The sequence below is a fragment of the Lycium ferocissimum genome, chromosome 10 (assembly GCF_029784015.1).
Source record: "Lycium ferocissimum isolate CSIRO_LF1 chromosome 10, AGI_CSIRO_Lferr_CH_V1, whole genome shotgun sequence".
Lineage (NCBI taxonomy): Eukaryota > Viridiplantae > Streptophyta > Magnoliopsida > Solanales > Solanaceae > Lycium > Lycium ferocissimum.
In genome coordinates, this window is record NC_081351.1 from 20,895,380 (window position 1) to 20,915,556 (window position 20,177).

Below are 20,177 nucleotides of genomic sequence, written 5' to 3' on the forward strand. Positions count from 1 at the left end.
TGATCAACTCGAAACATCTTGAAGATTCAGGCATAAAAAGTGGAGCTGCTCTCTTGGTTCATCAGTCTGATTCTTGCATTTCTACAAGCATGTAGTCGTTAGCTAAAAGGTATATTCGAGTTGTATGATACATGATTTATGACCAATTACTGGTTTCACAAAGGTTTAATAGGGCTTGGATTGCACTGCCACTCTGTATTTCAACTAACGAGAACGAATAGGACATTTATGTTGTTATCATGCATGTTGATGCATTTATGTAGATTTTTCCCAGATTGCATGTGTTGATGGGTGTAAAATCGTCTGTAGAGGCTAACCAAGACATGTTGGGATGGTTTGGAATGCATCTCAAGTATGTTGCTCTCAATGTGATTATCTTTGAACAGGTTCTGAATGTTAGGTTATTTGGACTGTGCATTTGGTGTTGGTAATTTAGCAATCTTACTAGTTTGGACTTACAATTCATCTTGGCCTTGCAAGTGTGGACCTTTAACACATTTTTCATAGATCCTTACATGCTTTCATGTGTGCAAAACCAGCTTGGCCACAAGTAATAGTTATCTGACCATGATGGTTGTTGATACATGCTTTACAGGACTTCTGTGCTAACATAAAATGACTGCTTATTAGAAGGAAATTTACAAGTGCTACTTCAAAAGCATATCAAATTATCAAACTAAATTTCAAGTGTGTTTATTTTTTTAATAATAAGAAAATGTACTTTTCATATCTGTCCCTATTTCTTTTTTTTTTTTTAATGAATAAATCTTGAAGATTCAAAGCATAAAAAAGTGATTTTGATGCTCATAACTTGGTTCATCAGTCTGATACTTGCATTTCTGGCACAAGTTCACAAAGGTTTAATAGGGCTTGGATTGCACTGCCAAAAAATCACTGTATTTCAACTAACTTGAGAACGAGACCATGCACATAGTTTTTAAACCACTTCATTGATCACTAGACTACATACTTGAGTGCAAATTTAGTCTTTTCCTCCAAGGATTAAAAAAGAAACCAAATATGACAACCAAAATTTAGGCTACCAATAAACCAAAAATGGTTAGAACTAAATTGAGTGCAACTAATATTGTTACAATGGGCATTTGCAAAACAAGAAGAGCACATTTGGCTTGCATTATTCCTCTTTCATTTGCATCTTATTACAAAATCCATGTCTTTGACAAACATTAATTGAAAATCAAATGGAAATGCTATAAGGTACACCTTTTCCAGTCACCCCAGGACCAGAATATGGTTTCAATAATTCATAAGGCACAACTCCAGCTCCATTTCGATTCATCAAATTAGGATCAGCATTTCTAGCATCAATAATCCCTTCAAGCTCCTTCAATTTCCCAGAAAATACTTCGAACGCTGCGTTAATTACTGGATTTTCAGCCCAGTAAGGTTCAATCTTTTCTCCAATGTACTCTTCATCTGGAGAATGGTTAGATAAAACATCCAAAATTGCCATTACTTTTGTTGCCTGAAGTTGTGAAGGGAAACATTTTAATAGTGCCTCTTCAGGTTTGTTCAAGAAACACTCCCATTCTTCGGGTGTTGGATCCTCAGTTGGCATTTTTGACCTAGCAATTGTTGGCCTATTTGGAAAATAGCCTAAATATACAATGGAAGAGTCAGTACTTTAAGAGTTGAGCACATATATATATACATAATAAGTAGTGAAATAATTTTTTCATTTTTAAGAAATTAGGGTAGAGCGAATGGGATGATGATTGCACACTCACTACTAAAAAAATGTGAATTTCCAATGGGAACGCCGATGGAAATTCACGTTTTTTAGTAGTGACTATAAAGGATTACTGACAGTGGAAAGATTTTTTACACTATTAGTGTAAATCTACTGTGATAACAGGTTAGTTACAAATGTTTACTTGCAGTTTAACCAACTGATAGTTATCATGAAGATTTTACTTATAATTAACTTATAAGTGATATGATTGCATAGATTTTTATTTTAAAACTTATATATACTAAAGGACAGACTGGTGCATGAAGCATCGCGCATTTACGCAAGGTCCAGGGAAGGCCGCACACCAAGGGCATGTAATATAAGCAATCTACCCTTACGCAAGCATCAATGACTTATTCTAGATCCCGAACTGGTGACCTATAGATCACACGGAGATAATTTTACTGTTGTTTCTAGGCTTCCCTTCATCTAACTTATATATACTGACAATATAAAAGAACTCCGATACTATCAAATCATTTAAAAGAATCTACAAGCAACTGTTCATAGTAAGTGAAATCATAAATAAGGAAAAGTAAAGCAAAAAAGCTAAGGTGAGTACCTGCGTAGCCGTATTGTCCAAAGTTAACAGCAGCATGATGGCCAGAAGTTACCCAAACTATTGTTGTGATAATTTTAATTAAGTCATTTGGAGTTTTCAACTCTGGCCACCATGGCTCATCTTTTTTGTCACCATGGCCAACATTTTTGATCTCTGACCACCAAGCTTGGATTTCTTTGTCAGATTCAATGAGATTTGCTTCTGGATAATAATGGTTGACATAGTCTGTTACCCATTGTTTAAGGATGTCCCACAGTACTAAACCATCATTGGCAAAAGGGTAATCTTCTATTGTTAGTTTCAAGCCATGTGGTGCACTTGGATCTTCCACAGCCATTCCCCTGTAAATTTTGCACAAATAACATGTTAGTGGAAGCAGGGGTGGAGGGGGCACAAGGTCCGGATTCTCGTTTGTCGGAAAATTATACTGTATATTAAGATTAAAAATATATTTTGTATATATAGTAAATATTGAATCTTCCCCTCCTATGTCATACTGATGTACAAAATAACGTCTTGATTCAGATTTTTTTCACCCTGTAGTAGCAATCAACAAAAAATCATATCTTATCGTCCGGGTTTTGATAATTAAAATAGGATACAAGTTATATATATTGATATACAGTGCAAAAAAATTTAAACTACTTGTGTAGACCTGTGATAGTAGGGTAGTTATCATTTTTATTGGGTAACCAATTGAGGTTTATTATAGAGATTTACTTGTAAATACATTATAATTTATAACTGACCTGATTGTGTGAATATTTTTATAATGTCAATGCATAGAATTTAAACTCAACAAAACCTAATAGAAGATTAGTGACCACCAGAAATTGTCTTAAGGTGGTAAGAATCCCTCCATTTTTAACTAAAAGTCTCGGGTTCGACCCCTCTGAATGGAGTCGCCTTTGATTGGGAGCTTTTTAACCCCAAGATGGGACTTCCCAAACGAGTTTGAATTAGTTGGGCCAAAACGGGTAGCGGACACTAGGTGGAAACCAAAAAAAAAAAATAGAAGATTAGTGACCACTCAAGGTTGTGGTAGGGTGGTAAGCACACTCTCCATCTTTAACCAGATATCTCGGGTTATACCTGTGTGAATGGAGTTACCTTTAGTTCGAAGCGTTTTACCCCCGAAGTAAAACTTTTCGTCGCGAATTCAAACTAATCGAGGCCTAAAGCGAATACCGAACATTGGATCGGAAACCAAGAAACAGAATATTAGTGAATTATTACCTGCTAATAAGGTTTTCTGGGAGTGCCTCCTGGTCAAATCTCCATTGAACACCATAAGCAACAGCGCTCAACTCACATGCATACTTGCCAGGGAAAAATGAACTCTCAATAATGCCATCAGCATTAATAAGTGCTTCTCTAGCTAAGGCATTTATCTCCATTGTGTATCTGAAGTGAGGATGCAATAATCTGTATATTGGGTGCATTGCACTTAGTTGCCTATTAGTTGCTATAATGTATGGCTCTGTACAACAATGAGTTCTTAGCCTGCAAAATTTGGAAAAAATTAATCAGTATCCAGTATTGAAAAACACTTTTAAGTGCTGAATTTTATAAATAGCAATTACGGGCTTGATAAAAAGTGTTGAAACTAATAATAAGCAGTTAATATATTTTTAAAAAGGTGTTGATAAACATCTTTAATGGTTAAATGACTAAAATGCCGTTAAGAGTTATTTACGAAAAACATAAATTAAAAGATTCTTTACAATGATAAATGAATGACGGAATTGAATGTAGAGGAAGTTAAAAGTTTTGTTATGAAAAGGGTATATCAAGAACTGAAAAACACATTATAGATAAAATATTAAAAATCTTGATAAAATCAAAATTGCTTATAGCTTGAAAAGTCATAAGTTGCACCTTATGCAGGTGACTGATTAACTTATGATTTTTTGCTGATTTTAGTTTATAAGAACTTTTAATGTTTACCAAATACATCGATAAGTCAAAAAGTTCTTATCAGCTAATTGACATGCTTATAAACTTACTCAAATACCGTCTAAGTGACAGAGTAATGTAAGGAGTCAGGTCACAAAGAGTTTAAGATATATGCACCATTAGCTTAAGGAATTTGTACATCATCAAGTCATCTTTACTTGTTATAACATGTAACTTGTCTTATCTTCAAAATTACGAAGACGTTTTAAGAAAACTTGTCTGTAAATATCTTTTAGGTGATCTGGTAGTATAAAAACTCACTACACTGCTGACACTTTGTTGCCTGTACTCTTTACTAATGCCGACGGGTGCATGCGTGTCGGATCCTCCAAAAATTTCCAAAAGTAGCGCATTTTTGGAGGATCCCACATGGGTGCATGCATCAACATTTAGGGGAGTCCAAACAACATAGACTGACAGTGTATATAACTTAAAATTCATTGGCAAAGTGCATGTATCATCACTTACCAGTGACTAACTAGTTGGTGATAACCAGAGTCATGAGATAGAACATGAGCTTTAGCTAATTTCCATAGCCAATCACCAGTGGCATGCCAAGTTGGGCAATAAACTTCCTTCCATTGAGGTTTATCATCAACTGGTGGCCTAGTTAGCTCAATTGCCAAAGGTCTCAATGTGCCATCAGATGTCAAGAAGAACACACTTCTTGATCCATAAACCACTTTCCCTTTGAGTTCATTCACTTTGTTGACATATGGCAACAACAAATCATGATAATCTAGGAGGAACAACTTCTTTTGTTGGATTGCCTGCATTGGTTATGTGTAATTCAAGAATTAAAATCACGAGGAAGACTTTATAGATCATGTGTCTATGTTGCTCGAATTCTTAAAAAATGTCGTCGATGTGTGTCGGATCCTCCATAACTAGTGCATATTTGGAGGATCTGTTTTTTTTTTGAGAGTTCGCGCAACATAGGATCATGTAAAATCACGTAAATGGCACGGGGCTTGTCATTGGATTATTTGCAGAGTATGGTCTTTTTTGAGGCCACTGTTTAAATTTTGTGTCTTGTTAGTTCAGTGGGCTGAATTTCGCCTTTAAAAATAGGGACATTACGTACGCACTATGCCCAGGTGGTAAAAAAAAAATTGTGCGAAAATGCTCATTTAAAAAAGGAAAAAATACCCCAACATGTATGTATGTTATATATTGTCTGAGTATACAACTCACATATCGTATATCTTCCTGGTACACGACGGTGTAATTCAACTTTTCTTACTGTTGTATATCATTAAGGTATACAGAATGTGAACTATATACCAGAAGGTATAAAACGTACATGTTGCTGTGTAATTCTTTAAGGTAAAAACTTTGAAAACGAGTACGAGCCGGGTAAATATGTTATTCCACCTAGATAATCATGAAAAAAATACCCTTATTAAAAGTAGTTAGCTGATTCTTTTTCTTTACAGACAAATTTAGCCCATTGAACTAACGGGGGGACAATGGCCTAGAAAAGCCATTTGTGCAAATAAAAGAAGAAAGAAGGATTTGTTTGTACCTCTTCAACAGTCATAATTCCTCCAATTTCTAGCTCAATTAGCTCTTTTGTGATTTTTGATTCTGGAGGTCCATAGACCTTAGGGTCTAGCTTGCTCTTCAATGGCCATTCCTGGATTTTCATGAAGTATTTTAGCTCAAAATGTTTCAATCAATAAATTGTATCTCTTTCCCAAAATATATACTCTCGTTTATAAAACAAGAATTAACGGATTGAGATGCACAAAAAAATAAGGGAAACTTACGAATATATCATGTGTGTTAAACTTAATTACCGATAGTCAAAAACTATACATACGATATATATGTTATATGTATAGTATATGTATATTATATGTATAGTATATGTATATTTAAGTATAAATATACATAGTATATACATTTGCTGGCTATTTTGTAAACTAGATCACCCAAAGGTATTAGGCTGTAATTTTCCAAGATAATCCATAGATAAAAAATGGCCTTACAAAAGCTTATACTCACTGCATATTGGCACGTATGTATACATATATAGCATAAGAAATTTTGATGCGATCAATGTGCTTTTACCAGCTGTAACAAGTAATTTACCAATCTTTTGCAGGTTACCAATCCATGATTTCTCACTACTAGAAAAACAAGAATTATTGACGGACAAATTTTATAGCTAAACAGCAAAACCCGTCACTAATCTTATTTAGAGATAGATTATTATAAAAGAAAAAAGTTTGTTAGCTATGAGCAATTTAACGATGGATTAACGACGTAATTCGTAACAAATTCCCTTTTTTTTTATTGTCTATTGTAATAAAATAATAAAATAGCTAAAGGAATAACATACCGTAACCAGCCGTATACTATATGGATTCAGACCAGCTAAGGTTTGGCGAGCAAATTCCACATCTCTAAACCAAGAAAACTTGTCCCCTGCAATAATTAACAATCAAAATACATATAAGTTAGGAATCCAAACGAGTGCAACAGTGTTTTTAGAGGATCTTAGCAACTTAGGTTTCTGGTGTAGTATTTAGATTCTCATTAGTTTTAAAAAATGCTTCATGATAGGATCACATGAAAATATATGTACGATCCAACTACAAATTCAAAAAAAAATGGAATTAGCAACCAACAACTTCTGTTGTTAAACAGCAAAAATCTGTTGCTAATCCTATTTATCGACGAATAGCAACTTATTTAAAAATTCATGTTAGCTACGAACTATTTAATAATAAATTAGTGACAAATTTCATGGACTTACTCTGAAGCAATGCAGGGGCTTCAAAGAGCAAGACATCTTTTTGAGTATCAGAAATAGCCTTAATGAGCCTTGGTACGACATTCATCAGGCCAATTTTATTGTTAATTCCTGGAAGATCGACGCCGAAGTTGAACAACGAGTCGATGGCCGGAAAATGGGAAAATCCGAGGTCAGGATCGACGAAGGACTCCAACGCCGGCACAACGGCGTGTAGGACAGAATGAACAGTGTTGCCGGAGAATGTTAAGCTCTTCACTTCTGAAAATGCCTCATCTCTTGGTATGTACACAAATGTACTCCTTGATTCGGATACTGGATCTACATATACACAAAATTAAACATTAGTATCAAATTCAATCGAGTTTAACTTTTACGCACATATAATATAGAGAATTTTACGGTTAATTATCACATTATAACAGTCCAGCCCACTAGCGATAATGTCCGTTTTGGGGCTAGGCACGACTTTAAAACGCGTTACTAGGGTCTAAGGCATGCTTCTTTTTATACGATCATCCTTCTCGTGTTTTGTCGATGTGGGATTCTCCTAGCTGGGGTGTCACCTTCTGTGGATTCGCCTAAACTTAGTTGAATTTTGCACCACATCGACAAGGCTGACATCGGAGTGACTCTGATACTATCTATGACAGCCTAGCCCACTAGTGATATTTTTCGCTCGGGGCCTAAGCCCGCACAGCTTTAAAACGCGTCACTAAGGTCTAAGACTTTCTTCTTTATATACCCAATATCCCTCCCGTATTTTGCTGATGTGGGATTCTCCTAGTTGGGGTGTCACACACATTACTTTAAAAAAATTATGTTACAGGTATATCCTGTAACAAGCATGATCTGTTAACCTGCAAACTATACTAAGTAACAACTAACATGTATGCACGCCCCTATAAATTACAAAATAGAAATTATCGACAGACAACTTAACCAACAAATGATAGTAGTAAATAACTGCATGCTTACACCATAAATGAGATGTTCTTTTGTTAACGAATTAAAAAAGATAGTAAGTCAAACAAATTGAAACGGATGACTTACCGTTTTGGCTTCTTGGTCGACCAGTTCTACACCTTCTAGGATAAGGTAATTCTTTGTTGCCACCAAGTACTGGTCTTTTACCATCACCTTTACGATCAGGCTCTCCAATATCATTATATACATCATAGTCATATATCCTCTCGAATTGTTTTCTTTCTCCAAATCCTTCACCTCTTAGTATCACAAGTTCTCTCTCTCTTAACTTCTTCACCCCACTTGGAGTTTTAGAGGGTAAATATGACTGCATCCATGGAAAGAAACATTAATTAACATGTTAATAAGTCTAACCATTCAATGTCGAAGAAATAATTAAATAAGTAAACAAAAATATATATGTTTACTCTAACTGTTTAAGCATTTTTAAGGGATAGTTGTGTTAAGTTTGTGGGCATGATTGCGGAGGTTGCAGGGGGCCGCCCCCTTGGACGTTTCCCACGTAAAATTGTATGTTGTTTGATTTCGTTGTTATGGTGTTTATATATTGTTGTCTCATAACATGTCTTACGCTATAATATGATATCAGGTTAGGTAATTAGGTCCTGAAACTATACGGGTGCTATCCACTTTTTGGAACGATTTTAGAAAAATAGCCAGTAGTTGAAAATTTGTTTGTTGAGAAATATCTACTTTTGATTTGGAAACACCATGAAAGTATCATGGACGTCGAACTTAAGCAAGTGAGCATCAAGGATACATGTCATGACAAAAAAATGGCTATATTTCAATGATTTATGAATTTGTGGCTATTTTCATTTACAAGTCCGGAAATGGCTATTTTTAAACTTCTTTTTTTTGCACGTTTAGATAGACCAAATCATCATTTGCCCGATTGTCTCTTCAATTTTTTTAATTTTTATCCTCAAATTGGTGGTCTTTAAGTTTTTGCCATTATTTTTGCCATAACACCTCTATTGGTTGTGAGTTCGAACCCCCGCCCAATAAAAAAAAAATCGCAAAATTTCTCAGAGTTTGGATTTGTTGCAAATCTATCCAGACAAATTTGCCTTCACAGGCATTTTTTTTTACTTATTTAGAATTTTACAAATCTCTGCCTTAAGGTCTAACTTTTGCCTGAATAGGCCTAATTTTGGGTAAAAATTAAAGATCACCCCCAACGAAGGACAATCCTGCAAATTGCCCTTTAAACTTTACCCAATTTGAACTACACATTTAGCCCAAATTCTCTTCTTTAAAAAAAAAAAAAAAAATAAATGCACGTGTCATTAACCTGCCTAAATTAGACGGATTGGGCAAATCTTGCTTTTAAGGTAGATTTTGCCACCCCTATACTTTGTGTGGGGAAATCGTTTTCATTTCCCATCTCATGAAAAATTAAAGACTAATGCCTCTCTGAAGGGCAATTTAGTGATAAAAAAATGAATCAAAAGAGGCTAAAATTAATAAATGCACGTGTCCTTAACCTGCCCAAATTAGATGGATTTTTTTTTCCTTTCAACAGTGGGGTCTGAATGACCCACCCTATAGGAACTAGACAATGCAATCAATTAAAAAAAATAACGTCTCAATCTCTCTCTTATCTTTTTCTTTTTTCTTTCAACAATGGGTTCTGAATGACCCACCCAATGTGTCTGATTACGTCTGCGATCCCTTGTTAAAAAGATTTTTTCATATATCACTATCAGTCCCTCTCCTATCTTTTTTTGTTATGTTATTGATAATAATGTGTCTGGGATAACTTATTTATTATCTTGTCATGTTATTATTTTCTTACACGTTTGACAAAATTCATGTCGCTATAGAAGAAAAGGACCATTATTATAATATAAGGTGCACAAATAGAGCACCAGCCTGTACACATGTTTTGTATATTTAATGATTTAATTAATAATAATAGGACCACGAGGTCCACAACCCAACTTTTTGGTCCATTTTTTGTCTTAATAAGTGAAACATGAAATACAAAACAAAGTATACGCCAAAAACTATGTAGGTACTGTATATGTGGTCCATTATTTCGATTGCCTTTCATAGTACTTCCTCCGTCCCAATTTAAGTATTTTAATTTGACTCAAATTATAAAATTTAAAAGGAAAAAAAAAACTAAAAAAAATAAAAATTCAAAAAAAAATTAAAATTAAAAATTTTTTTCCATTTTACCCTTAGGATATTTAAATTGTAACTAATATAAAAAGAATTACTTTTTTTGGAACGAGACTTAAATTGGGATGGAGGGAGTAACTAGTTAACGTTATTCTAATTGCCAGCTCTAAATTTCATGTTATAGTTAATTTGCAAAAGTGTTGGGATGTTGAATACAATATGGCTCTAGCTAGGAGTGATATTTATGGATTCCTGTTATCTTCTGGGGATAAAAAAGTACTTCCTCCATTTCAAATTATTTATTGTGACATTTAAAAATAGTTATCTCAAATTATTTGCTATTTCAAAAGTTCAAAACAAAATCAATTATTTTTTCCCATTTTACCCTTAGTAGTAAATTGCTCTTGAGACTACAAACACCTCAATTATGGGGAGATGAAACATAAATTGAGTAAATAATACTATCCCCCCCCCCCCCCCCCCTCAATTTATGTGGCACTTTCGAATTTCAAGATTCAAAAAGTTTTTCTTTGATCACAATTTTCTCATACACAACAACAAATAACACACCCAGTGTAGCACTACAAAATGGGATATGGGGAGGGTAGAGTGTACACAGACCTTACCCCTACGTTGGGAGATAGAGATGTTGTTTCGGATAGACTCTCGCGACTCAGAATAAAGCAATAATAAAGCATGTCAAATAAGAAAAATGGACAATAATTGCAATAAAACAACATGCCAAGCAAAGAACAAGAGACAGTAAATAATAGCATAAATCAAAAGACAAGGAACTACAGTTATAGTATTACTTTTTTCGAGGTAAATAAAGCATAAAATAAATAAAGAGAGGAGAGGAGAGGGTAATTTTTGCAAACCTTATTGGTGAAGAAAATCCTGTGTATAGGATTATCAAATTTGGAATGAACCCAAGAGTTGCATGTAACATTAACTTTGCCATGGGGAAAACCATCAATTACTATATTCTTCACATACATTTCCTTGTGGTGCTCATTTTCTACTAAAACAGCTCCAACCTCCCCAAAGTCTTCAGGAATTACAAAATCGGCCTCATAATGTGTGTCACCATCCACATCTCGTCCACGATGTGCATATGTCCTAATGCTTGGCTTCTCTATTCCAGTCTCTTTAAAAGATATAGAGAACAAAAATAATTAACTAATATTCAAAGAATTACAATTAAATGCAAGTTGGAAAACATTGGAGGAAGAAATTAACATAAAAGAGGGAAAATTTGAACAATTATGAGCAAGAAATTAGCATAAAAGAGATATTAAAAGAAGAGGCAAATTCAGGATTTTAAGTTTATGGGTTTCAATAGTGACCTCAAATTAATATACAATAAAAACTGAATTCACAAGGTAATATTTGTAAATATTTAGTAAATTATATATAAGTACTTTACGAAAAGAAAGAATGTTTTAACTTCTAGAAGTCAAACAAGTTTTGGATGACCTTTGGTTTTTTTTAAAAAAAAATTATTTATAATCTTTAAGATAGGAGTGGTAGACACACTACTATATAAGTGAGGGTAGAAACTTTATATATATATATATATAAACAAACAAATAAAATAGACTTCTCTCTAATTGTTCAATTTTTCAGATAAGGTGGTGGACACACACTTCTACATCTGAGCCAAATATAGGTAGATTTATTTTTCGTAGAAATAGCGGTCGTTGATTACTTTTTAGTCCTATCTTTGAAAAATCCATTATCATTAGATTTCAAAATTGATAGTTTCAAAAGTGACAGTTAATCAGACTCCAAGGTCGAAAGTAACTAGTAAGCACTATTTCTTCCCATTTACCCCATAGGTCCATTATCGAATTCGTCAAGTCTATACCTTTGGCCACTGAAAAAAAAAAAACAAATACCTTTGGCCCAATTATACATCATTTTTACCTATTCTATCTCAGTGGGCTTCTCTCTTAATTAGATTAGACAATCGATTTACTATCATTTGCACGATTGTCCTTCAAAGGCACTGGTTTTTAATTTTTGTCCCTCAAATTATTGGTCTTTAATTTTTTCCTTTCGCCTAATATCTTGAGATTTTGGTTTGAATCTTGACTCAGTCAAAAAAATTTAAGGCCAGTACCTTTAAAGGGTATTCCGCACAAAAAAATGATTATCTATTATCTCACTTCTTCGCCTGTTGAGCCTACTTTTAATGCTTCAAACTGCATTTTAGCATGTTGAATCTTTTTATTAGCCGCAAACTCGCTCTCTTTAGCATGTTTAGATAATCCAATTAAGCTTGCCAAAAATTCAAAAGACAAACGATAATAAAATCTCCAGTCCACCCCTAACCCCTAGAATATGTTATGTCGTCCAAGAAGATGTTAGGGCTCGTTTAGTATAAGGGATAAGGATAAATAATTTCGGGATTATATTTGAGATTAATTTATCCCACGTTTGATTGTGATAAAATGATGGTATAACTAATCCCGGAATTAGTTATCCCGAAATTATAGTGTTATTTTATTCCTGTGGAAGGATAGAATAACTAATCTCTAAAACTTTTCTCTGGATAAATTATCCTGGGATAACTTGTTTCCAACCAAACGATCCCTTAGAGATAGATATGTAACATCTCGAATCGGTGGTGCAAAAATTTTGGCAAATCCGCGACTTTTGTAATACAAAAAAAAATAAAGTTGAACCAAACTAATACAAAAAAAAAAAAAAAAAACATAAGTAGTATTCACGCACTATCTCACTTCTTTTCACGCCAAAAGCCCTACGTTGAGCCTGCTTTTAATGCTTCCAAAAAGTGCATTTTATTTGCAAAGAGTTTTTTGAATCTTTTATGTACCTGCAAATTTGGCAATCTGAAATAGCATGTTTAGATATTCAAACCATTAAGCTCGCCAAAAATTTTATTTAATTAATCTTAATATTAAATAGACTAATAAAATCTCCATTCCACCCCTGGAAAATAATATTTCAAATGTTAAAAAGTCGTAACTTTTAATTATGAAGAACTATTATAGAGATATAATAAATCTCATCTTAATAATATTATCAAATAAGAAGATAATAACTTATTTAATTTTTGCATGTAAAAAAAAAAAAAACTTTGAATTAACATGTGTGGTTTTCAAAACTTTGAAATACATATAACCAATAAACATATTATCATGTATTGTTTTTTTAATTTTCAAAAAACATGTAATCTTATAAGTTTTAATTTTTAAATTTTTTTTTTTGTGTGTGTGTGTGCACGTTAAATATGTCGTGATCATTTTGTTACAAATTAGAAAAACTTTATCTCAATCTTTTTTAATGATGTTATATATAATTTAAAAAACAACTTCTGATAATATAGTTTATAGGTATATGATATTTCAAAGTTTTGAAAACCACCCGAAATGTTAATTCAAAGTTTTTTTTTTTTTTTCTATTGTGTTTAAATAAGTTATTATCTTCTTAATTGATAATATTAGGGCTTAAGATGAGATTTATTCATTTCTCTATAATAGTTCTTCATAATTAAAAGTTACTACTTTTTAACATTTGAAATATTATTTTCCAAACCCAAAATGGTAAGCTATTTTAGCATTTTTAGATAATTCAATATAATTAGGTTATGACGCCAAAAAATTCATAAGACAAACGATAATAAAATCTCCAGTCCACCCCTAAACCCTAGAACATGTTATACCGTCCAAGAAGATTTTAGAGATATATAACATCTCGAATTGGTGGTGCAAAATTTTTCACAAGTACTTTCAATCACATGTATGTAGAAAATTTAATTTTTGCAAGTACTTCACGCATCAATTAATGTGTATTTTTTTTTTTTTTTTTGTATCAGTTTGATTCAATTTTTTTTTTTTATTACAAAACTTAATCACATGTATAAAAATTGTTTTCATTATTTTTTTGAAAGAAGTGTTCATAGTACAATTTGCTTCTGTTGTGCACGTTACATATATATCTTCGGACATAAAGAACGCGACAGAAGAAAATTTGCAAACGAAATTCCAACCACACAGGTCTTGTCAAGGCACAAATATTTAAGTACTTCACAATTATAAGTGGTTAGACAACAAATGAATGATTTGAAGTTTGATGTAGATATAAGAAAAACTTTTTAATCTCTCTGTGTCCATATTATGTGGCATATCTCATTTTTAATAATATTTTTTCCGTTCTAATTTATGTGTTATTCTTTTTTTTTTAGTTATTCTTAAAAAATGACATTTTTTAATATTTTGTACTCCTTTCATCTCAATTTATGTGATTGTGATTGTATTTGCCTAGATAAGGAGTTTAAGGGAAAAAAAATATTTTAAAAAAATTTTTATAACTTTGCTCTAAAAGTTTAAGAAATAAAAAAAAACTTTAAATGTGTGATTATAAATCATCTCATTAAGGATAAATCATCTCATAAATTTAAATTATTTCTAAATATAAAAAGTGTCAATCTTTTTTAGACAGACTAAAAAGGAAATGAAGACAATCTTTTTGGGACGGAGGGAGTGTAACTTATGCTCTAAAACAAGCCCTAGAAATTTACCTAAATGATTTTAATATTATCAGATTATAAATTAAAAAACAGAAGGTGGCACAAAAAAGTATAAAAAGAAGAAGAAAAAAATAAAAAAGTGAAGGCAATATATAGGAAGAAAGAAACCCTCGTGGAACACCAGGAAAACACACACGACAAAAATGTAGTAAAAAATCTCTTTTCATTTGTATTATTAATAGTGTCCTTAATTTATGTACATAATCTCTTTGTTTGTTTATTTTAAAAAGAATGTCTAAGTTTTTATATTCAGAAATAATTGTGCTTTAAAATTTTAATCTTATTTGTAATAAAACGATTTATAGCCACACAGATATTTAGGATTCATTTTAGATCACAAATTTTAAAAAAATCTTATATTTCATGTTACTAAAAGAGAAAATAAATAAAAAATGAACTTGACTTCCTCATTTGATAAGATTTATATATTTTTCTTCGATACTTTTGCCTAATTGATTTTAATATTTTCAGATTTTATAAAAGAAATTACAAAAAGATATAAAATCGAAGAAGAAAAAAAATCAAATCAGAAACGGCTTACAACTTAAGATATCCAAACCCTCGTGAAAACATGATTTCAAACACATGTCAAAAAATTACATCAAAAATCTGGTTTCAAACCATGTCCAAATAGTGTCCTAATTACATCAAACTGTCAATCCTCCAATTTAAACAAAACCTAATTTCACATCCAGCAGTATTTATAGCATGTCATGCTTCATGCATGGTTTATTATTACAATCAAATACCATTTGGCCATTTAGTTTACAAAATATGTATACAATGTATAGACAGCGCATACTAAATATACATATAATATACATACATATACAATACTTATACAGTCGAAGTGTATACGCAGTATATACTTCGGCATATTTGATATACTAGATGCCCGAAGTGTACATTTTAGGTAAGTTTCCCTTTTAGCTAGAGTGCAACATTTGAGCTAGCGTCCCCGTGTAGGCAGCGCTTGTTTGTAGCATTATTAAAAAAAAAAAAAATGTACAAAGGGGCTACGAATACGGGTCAAATTGAATTTTCTTCGTAAAAATATTATACCGTGCGAATGAGATAAAATTGATTTCTTTTGTTATATATAAACTATTAAATCCCCTAATATTTCAAAGATCAATTTTAGTGCGGTGATAAAAGAAGATTAAAAAGTACAGTATCCTTTTTTTAAATTTCCCTATGTAAAATTTCAGTTCTGCCACTGAATATATTTTCCTACTTTGGACTGCTTTTGCTCCTTCCTCCTCTTCATAGCTAACCCTCTCAAAGGGAGGAAGGAGCAAAAATGATTTATTATCATTTTTAAATTGTTAAATTCCCTTAACATGAGAAAACTTTTAGTAATGCAGAGGGAGGAAGGGGGCAAACAAAGTAATGGCTCCAACCGGAGGCGAAGGGAGCTCATTTCATCGGATTCAAGTGAAATTTACTACAGTTTTAATAAATATTAAGTTTTGAACACAAAATTTCACAAGTACAATAAATTTACTGATGAGAACTTTAAAGTTTTAAAAGTTGAATCATCAAGTTTAAAAGGGGAATCCTCCTCACACACGCATACAAAAAAATTAAAAGAAAGAGAAAAATAAATAAACATTATTGAAATATGATATAATTAAATGATTAAGGCCCCGTTTCATGTATAGATATAAAAAAAAAATATATATTTTTTTTTTTTTTGGAATTTTGGAGTTGGAGTTGGAGTTGTGTTTGGTCATAGTTTTTAAAATTGTAGTTTTTGGTGAAATGTAGCTGTAAAAAAGTGAATTTTTTTTAAAAAACAGGTTTTTTGAGTTTTTGGTATTCCTCCTACAACGCAAGTTGTATTCAAAAAAATTAAAAGAAAGATTCCGAAAAAATAAAATTTTGAATAAAGTGAACAATTTTTATGGCCAAACGGGGGCTAAAAGTATTTTTTTCCAACAACAACAACAGTATATCCAGTGAAATCCCACAATGTGGGGTCTGGGGAGGGTAACGTGTACGCAGACCTTGTCCCTATTTCGGAAGATAGGAAGGCTATTTCCGAAAGATCCTTGGTTCAAGAGAAAACAAAACGAAAAAAGTTTAGATAAGCACAAGCAGTTCAAAGCAATATGAAAATAAAGCTAACGAAAATGGAAAAAAAATAATAAAGCAATCTGGAAAAAAGGAGTAGTAGCTACCATAAATAAATAAGATAATCGAAGTACAAGAAACAACATATAGTAGCAGGAATACAAGAAACAACATATAGTAACAGGAATCAAAGGACAATAAGCTATAGATCAAAACTGTGACTACTAGTACATTTTTTTTTTTTTTTGGCAATAACTTAAGTTTTTAAATGATGCAGTCACATAACTTCAAGTTTAAACGATCAAGTTTTGAAGTGGTAATTTCATAAGCACAGTAAATTTAATGATAAGAACCTTAAAAGTTGAGATCATCACGTTTAAACTCTGTAATCCGCCTTTGATTTCAATCAGCACACACACACGAAATTTTAAAAAATAGAGAAAAATATATAAACACCAACTAGATAAAATTCAATTAATGAGTGATTAATACTTACTAGGATCAAGCTCAGCAGCAACAATCCACAAAAGGAGTGATTTACCAAGCAAATCAGCAATATCATCAAGTCCCCTTGATAAAGCTAAATTAACTGTTTTTTGTACAGTCACCACTGCTTTCACACCTGTGGATTTCTCAGTGGAAGTATGCACTGCCTTGGTGCTATTTGCAGCATTATAATGAACCCTAAAATTCTTCTTCTTATTTTGTCCAATATTTTTATTTAAAATATTTATAGGAAAAGAGGCTAAGATTTCTCCCGAAATGATTGGCTTAGTACTCCATGGAATTAGGGTTTTTGTAGATTGTGATGCATGTTGAATTTGAGGCTTCAACATTTTTTTTTTTTTCTCTTCTTTGGGTCAAGAGGATATCTGTGTTGGTTTGTATTATGGTCTCTGTGGAGTTTCTCTTTATATAGATGGTGAAGTTTTTCTCAAGGTAGTACATGGGATTTTTTTTTTCTTTTGTTATGTCTTTGGCTTGTACAGCTCTTGCATGGATATTAAAGTTGGTTTACAGATGGGAGTTCTGTCAAATGGGCGTGTCGGGATGAATGAAGGTCAAAATTGATTGAGTTAATAAATGGGTGGGTCAATTACTTGGATTGAAAGGATAAGTGGCTATTTTTTTGTTTGTTTGTTTGTTTTATTATAATTTGTTATACCTAATAAAAATAATTCCTTATTTTGCTATATATAACATATTAAACAGAAAATAAATCTTTTTTAAAATTTTGATTTTGACAAGGTTTTTCATAGGATGACCTGTGTTGGGCAAGTCAAAGCGAGTTGGGTAAATAAATTGGCGGATCATTAATCCGCTCAAACTTGAGTAGGTTGGGGGTGGGGGTGGGGGTCATATGTTTTCCCGTGCTAATTTTGACACCCGTATTTAGAGATTATCAGAGATGGAACCACTATTTGAAGTTTATGAGTTTTAAACTGCCACCAAACCTATAGATCATTTTAGTTACTTGGTTTCACAATTAAATATTTATACATATCTAATGGAGCTATTTAGCTCGTCCGAACCCGTAGCTAATACTGTAACTTTGACCCCGTAAATTTTAGTTAGCAGGTGATAAATGTATAGATATATGTAATTTTTATGTCATTAAATCTCAAATTGATCGATTGCATGAAGAAAAATTGGAAAAGAAAAAGAGGTCAATGCTCTAGCTTAAGTAATTTTTAATATATATATAAAAAAAAAAAAAAAAAAAAAAAACTTACACAGACATGGTATTACACTAGCTAACTCGATAAATATATAATTATCATATGTATTCAGACGTGCTGAAAGCAAGGAAGCAGGGGCTGAGGTGTTGAACCTTATCATATATAATAGATGTTGAACATCCTTTGACTTCTTCGTGTGTTTACTTTTTTATATTTTGAACCTCCTTAGCGGAGATCCTGACTTGACCACTGCAAGGAAGCTTTCGTCTCCTTTCAGTCGTACATGTGCACCCTTTAGCATTTCTCTTCACGAAGTGGGAGTAGGAAAAAGAGAAGCGTATTCGATCAATTACCATGTCTTAAGATGATAAGTCATCTGATTGATCTTAAAACCAATATTTGGCTAAAAAATATACTGCTTTAATCTTGTTTTAATATAAATACTGTTGTATTCAATTGCACTACATCCGTAAAATATATAGCTAGGTGCCGAGCAAATCCCTATCAATATATTAAAACAAACTTAACCACATATAATAGGGAATTAACGTGCGCATGATGAGGATATATGTATGTCCATCACTAATAATTGGATAGAAAAAATCTAGTCTAGATATAGAGGGACAAATGGTCCTAACCTAGGGATAAGGCACCATTACCCCCCTCAACTATACCCGAATTTGCTACGACACACCTTACCTTTCCCTGGGCCCTATTACCCCCCTAAACTTATTTAAAACGGAATAATTACCCTCCTAAACGCTGATGTGGCAAAGAGAGTGTGTTTCACTCTCTTTGAGAGAGTGAAAACATAAAAAAGGGAAAACTTAATTTTTTTTTCTTAAAAATCTGCATTTTCTTAAAATTTGAAAATAAATCTAGTCTTCCACATTTAGTTTTAAAAAAAGGGTTTTCCACATGTTAAGAAAATAATTAATTTTTTCAAAATTTTATAAAAATTCAGTTTTTTTCACATTTTGGCAAGAAAAACACTTTTCGGATTTTATTTGAAAAATAAAAGTGTCCTAAGAAAATGAAATCATGAAAATCAAGATTTTTTAAGACATTTTAAAAAAATAATCAAGTTTTCCATATTTTTAACAAATCCATTTTTCCATATTTAAAAAAAAAAATCATTTTTCAGTTTTTTTTTTCTTTTTCAAAAACGGGTTTTAAAAAAAAAACAAATTTTCAATTTTTTTTTAAAAAGGGTTTTAAAAATCCTTTTTTTAAAAGAAAATTCAGTTTTTTAATCCATGTTTTTAGTTTTTTTTTTTTTTTTAAATGGGTTTAAAAAAAATCAAATTTTCAAATTAAAAAAAAAAGACGGGTTTTAAAACTCATTTTTTTTAATGAAAATTCAGTTTTTTATTTTTATTTTAAAAAATTGACACGTAAGCTGAAAAAATTTAAAAAAAAAGAAGAAAACAAATAAATACACATGTGGCAAGGAGAGTGTATGTCACTCTCCCATATGAGAGTGGGCGTCAACTTTTAGGGGGGTAATTATTCCGTTTTAAATAAGTTTAGGGGGGTAATAGGACCCTGGGAAAGGTAAGGTGTGTCGTAGCAAATTCGGGTATAGTTCAGGGGGGTAACAGTGCCTTATCCCCTAACCTATGAGCCCTCTAGTTGTGGGAGGTTATAACTCTCGTTTCTATTTTTAACAAACTGTAGTTTAATCTTTTCACGTTAAAATATTAAAAACCTTAACATGAAAAAATGAA

The 20,177-nt window shown here is 32.1% G+C and overlaps 1 protein-coding gene across 1 annotated transcript; it reads right to left on the minus strand.

Moving 5' to 3' along the window:
* Positions 1-1,102: 1,102 nt before the first annotated feature.
* LOC132032776 (linoleate 13S-lipoxygenase 2-1, chloroplastic-like) lies at positions 1,103-17,664 on the minus strand. Its single transcript, XM_059422483.1, has 10 exons — positions 17,268-17,664; positions 11,022-11,290; positions 8,083-8,323; positions 7,033-7,350; positions 6,616-6,701; positions 5,797-5,907; positions 4,740-5,041; positions 3,552-3,818; positions 2,316-2,656; positions 1,103-1,617 (listed from the first exon to the last, which is right to left on the minus strand). The coding sequence occupies exons 1-10, from the start codon at positions 17,605-17,607 to the stop codon at positions 1,199-1,201; spliced, it is 2,694 nt and encodes an 897-aa protein (XP_059278466.1). The 5' UTR covers positions 17,608-17,664; the 3' UTR covers positions 1,103-1,198.
* Positions 17,665-20,177: the final 2,513 nt, after the last annotated feature.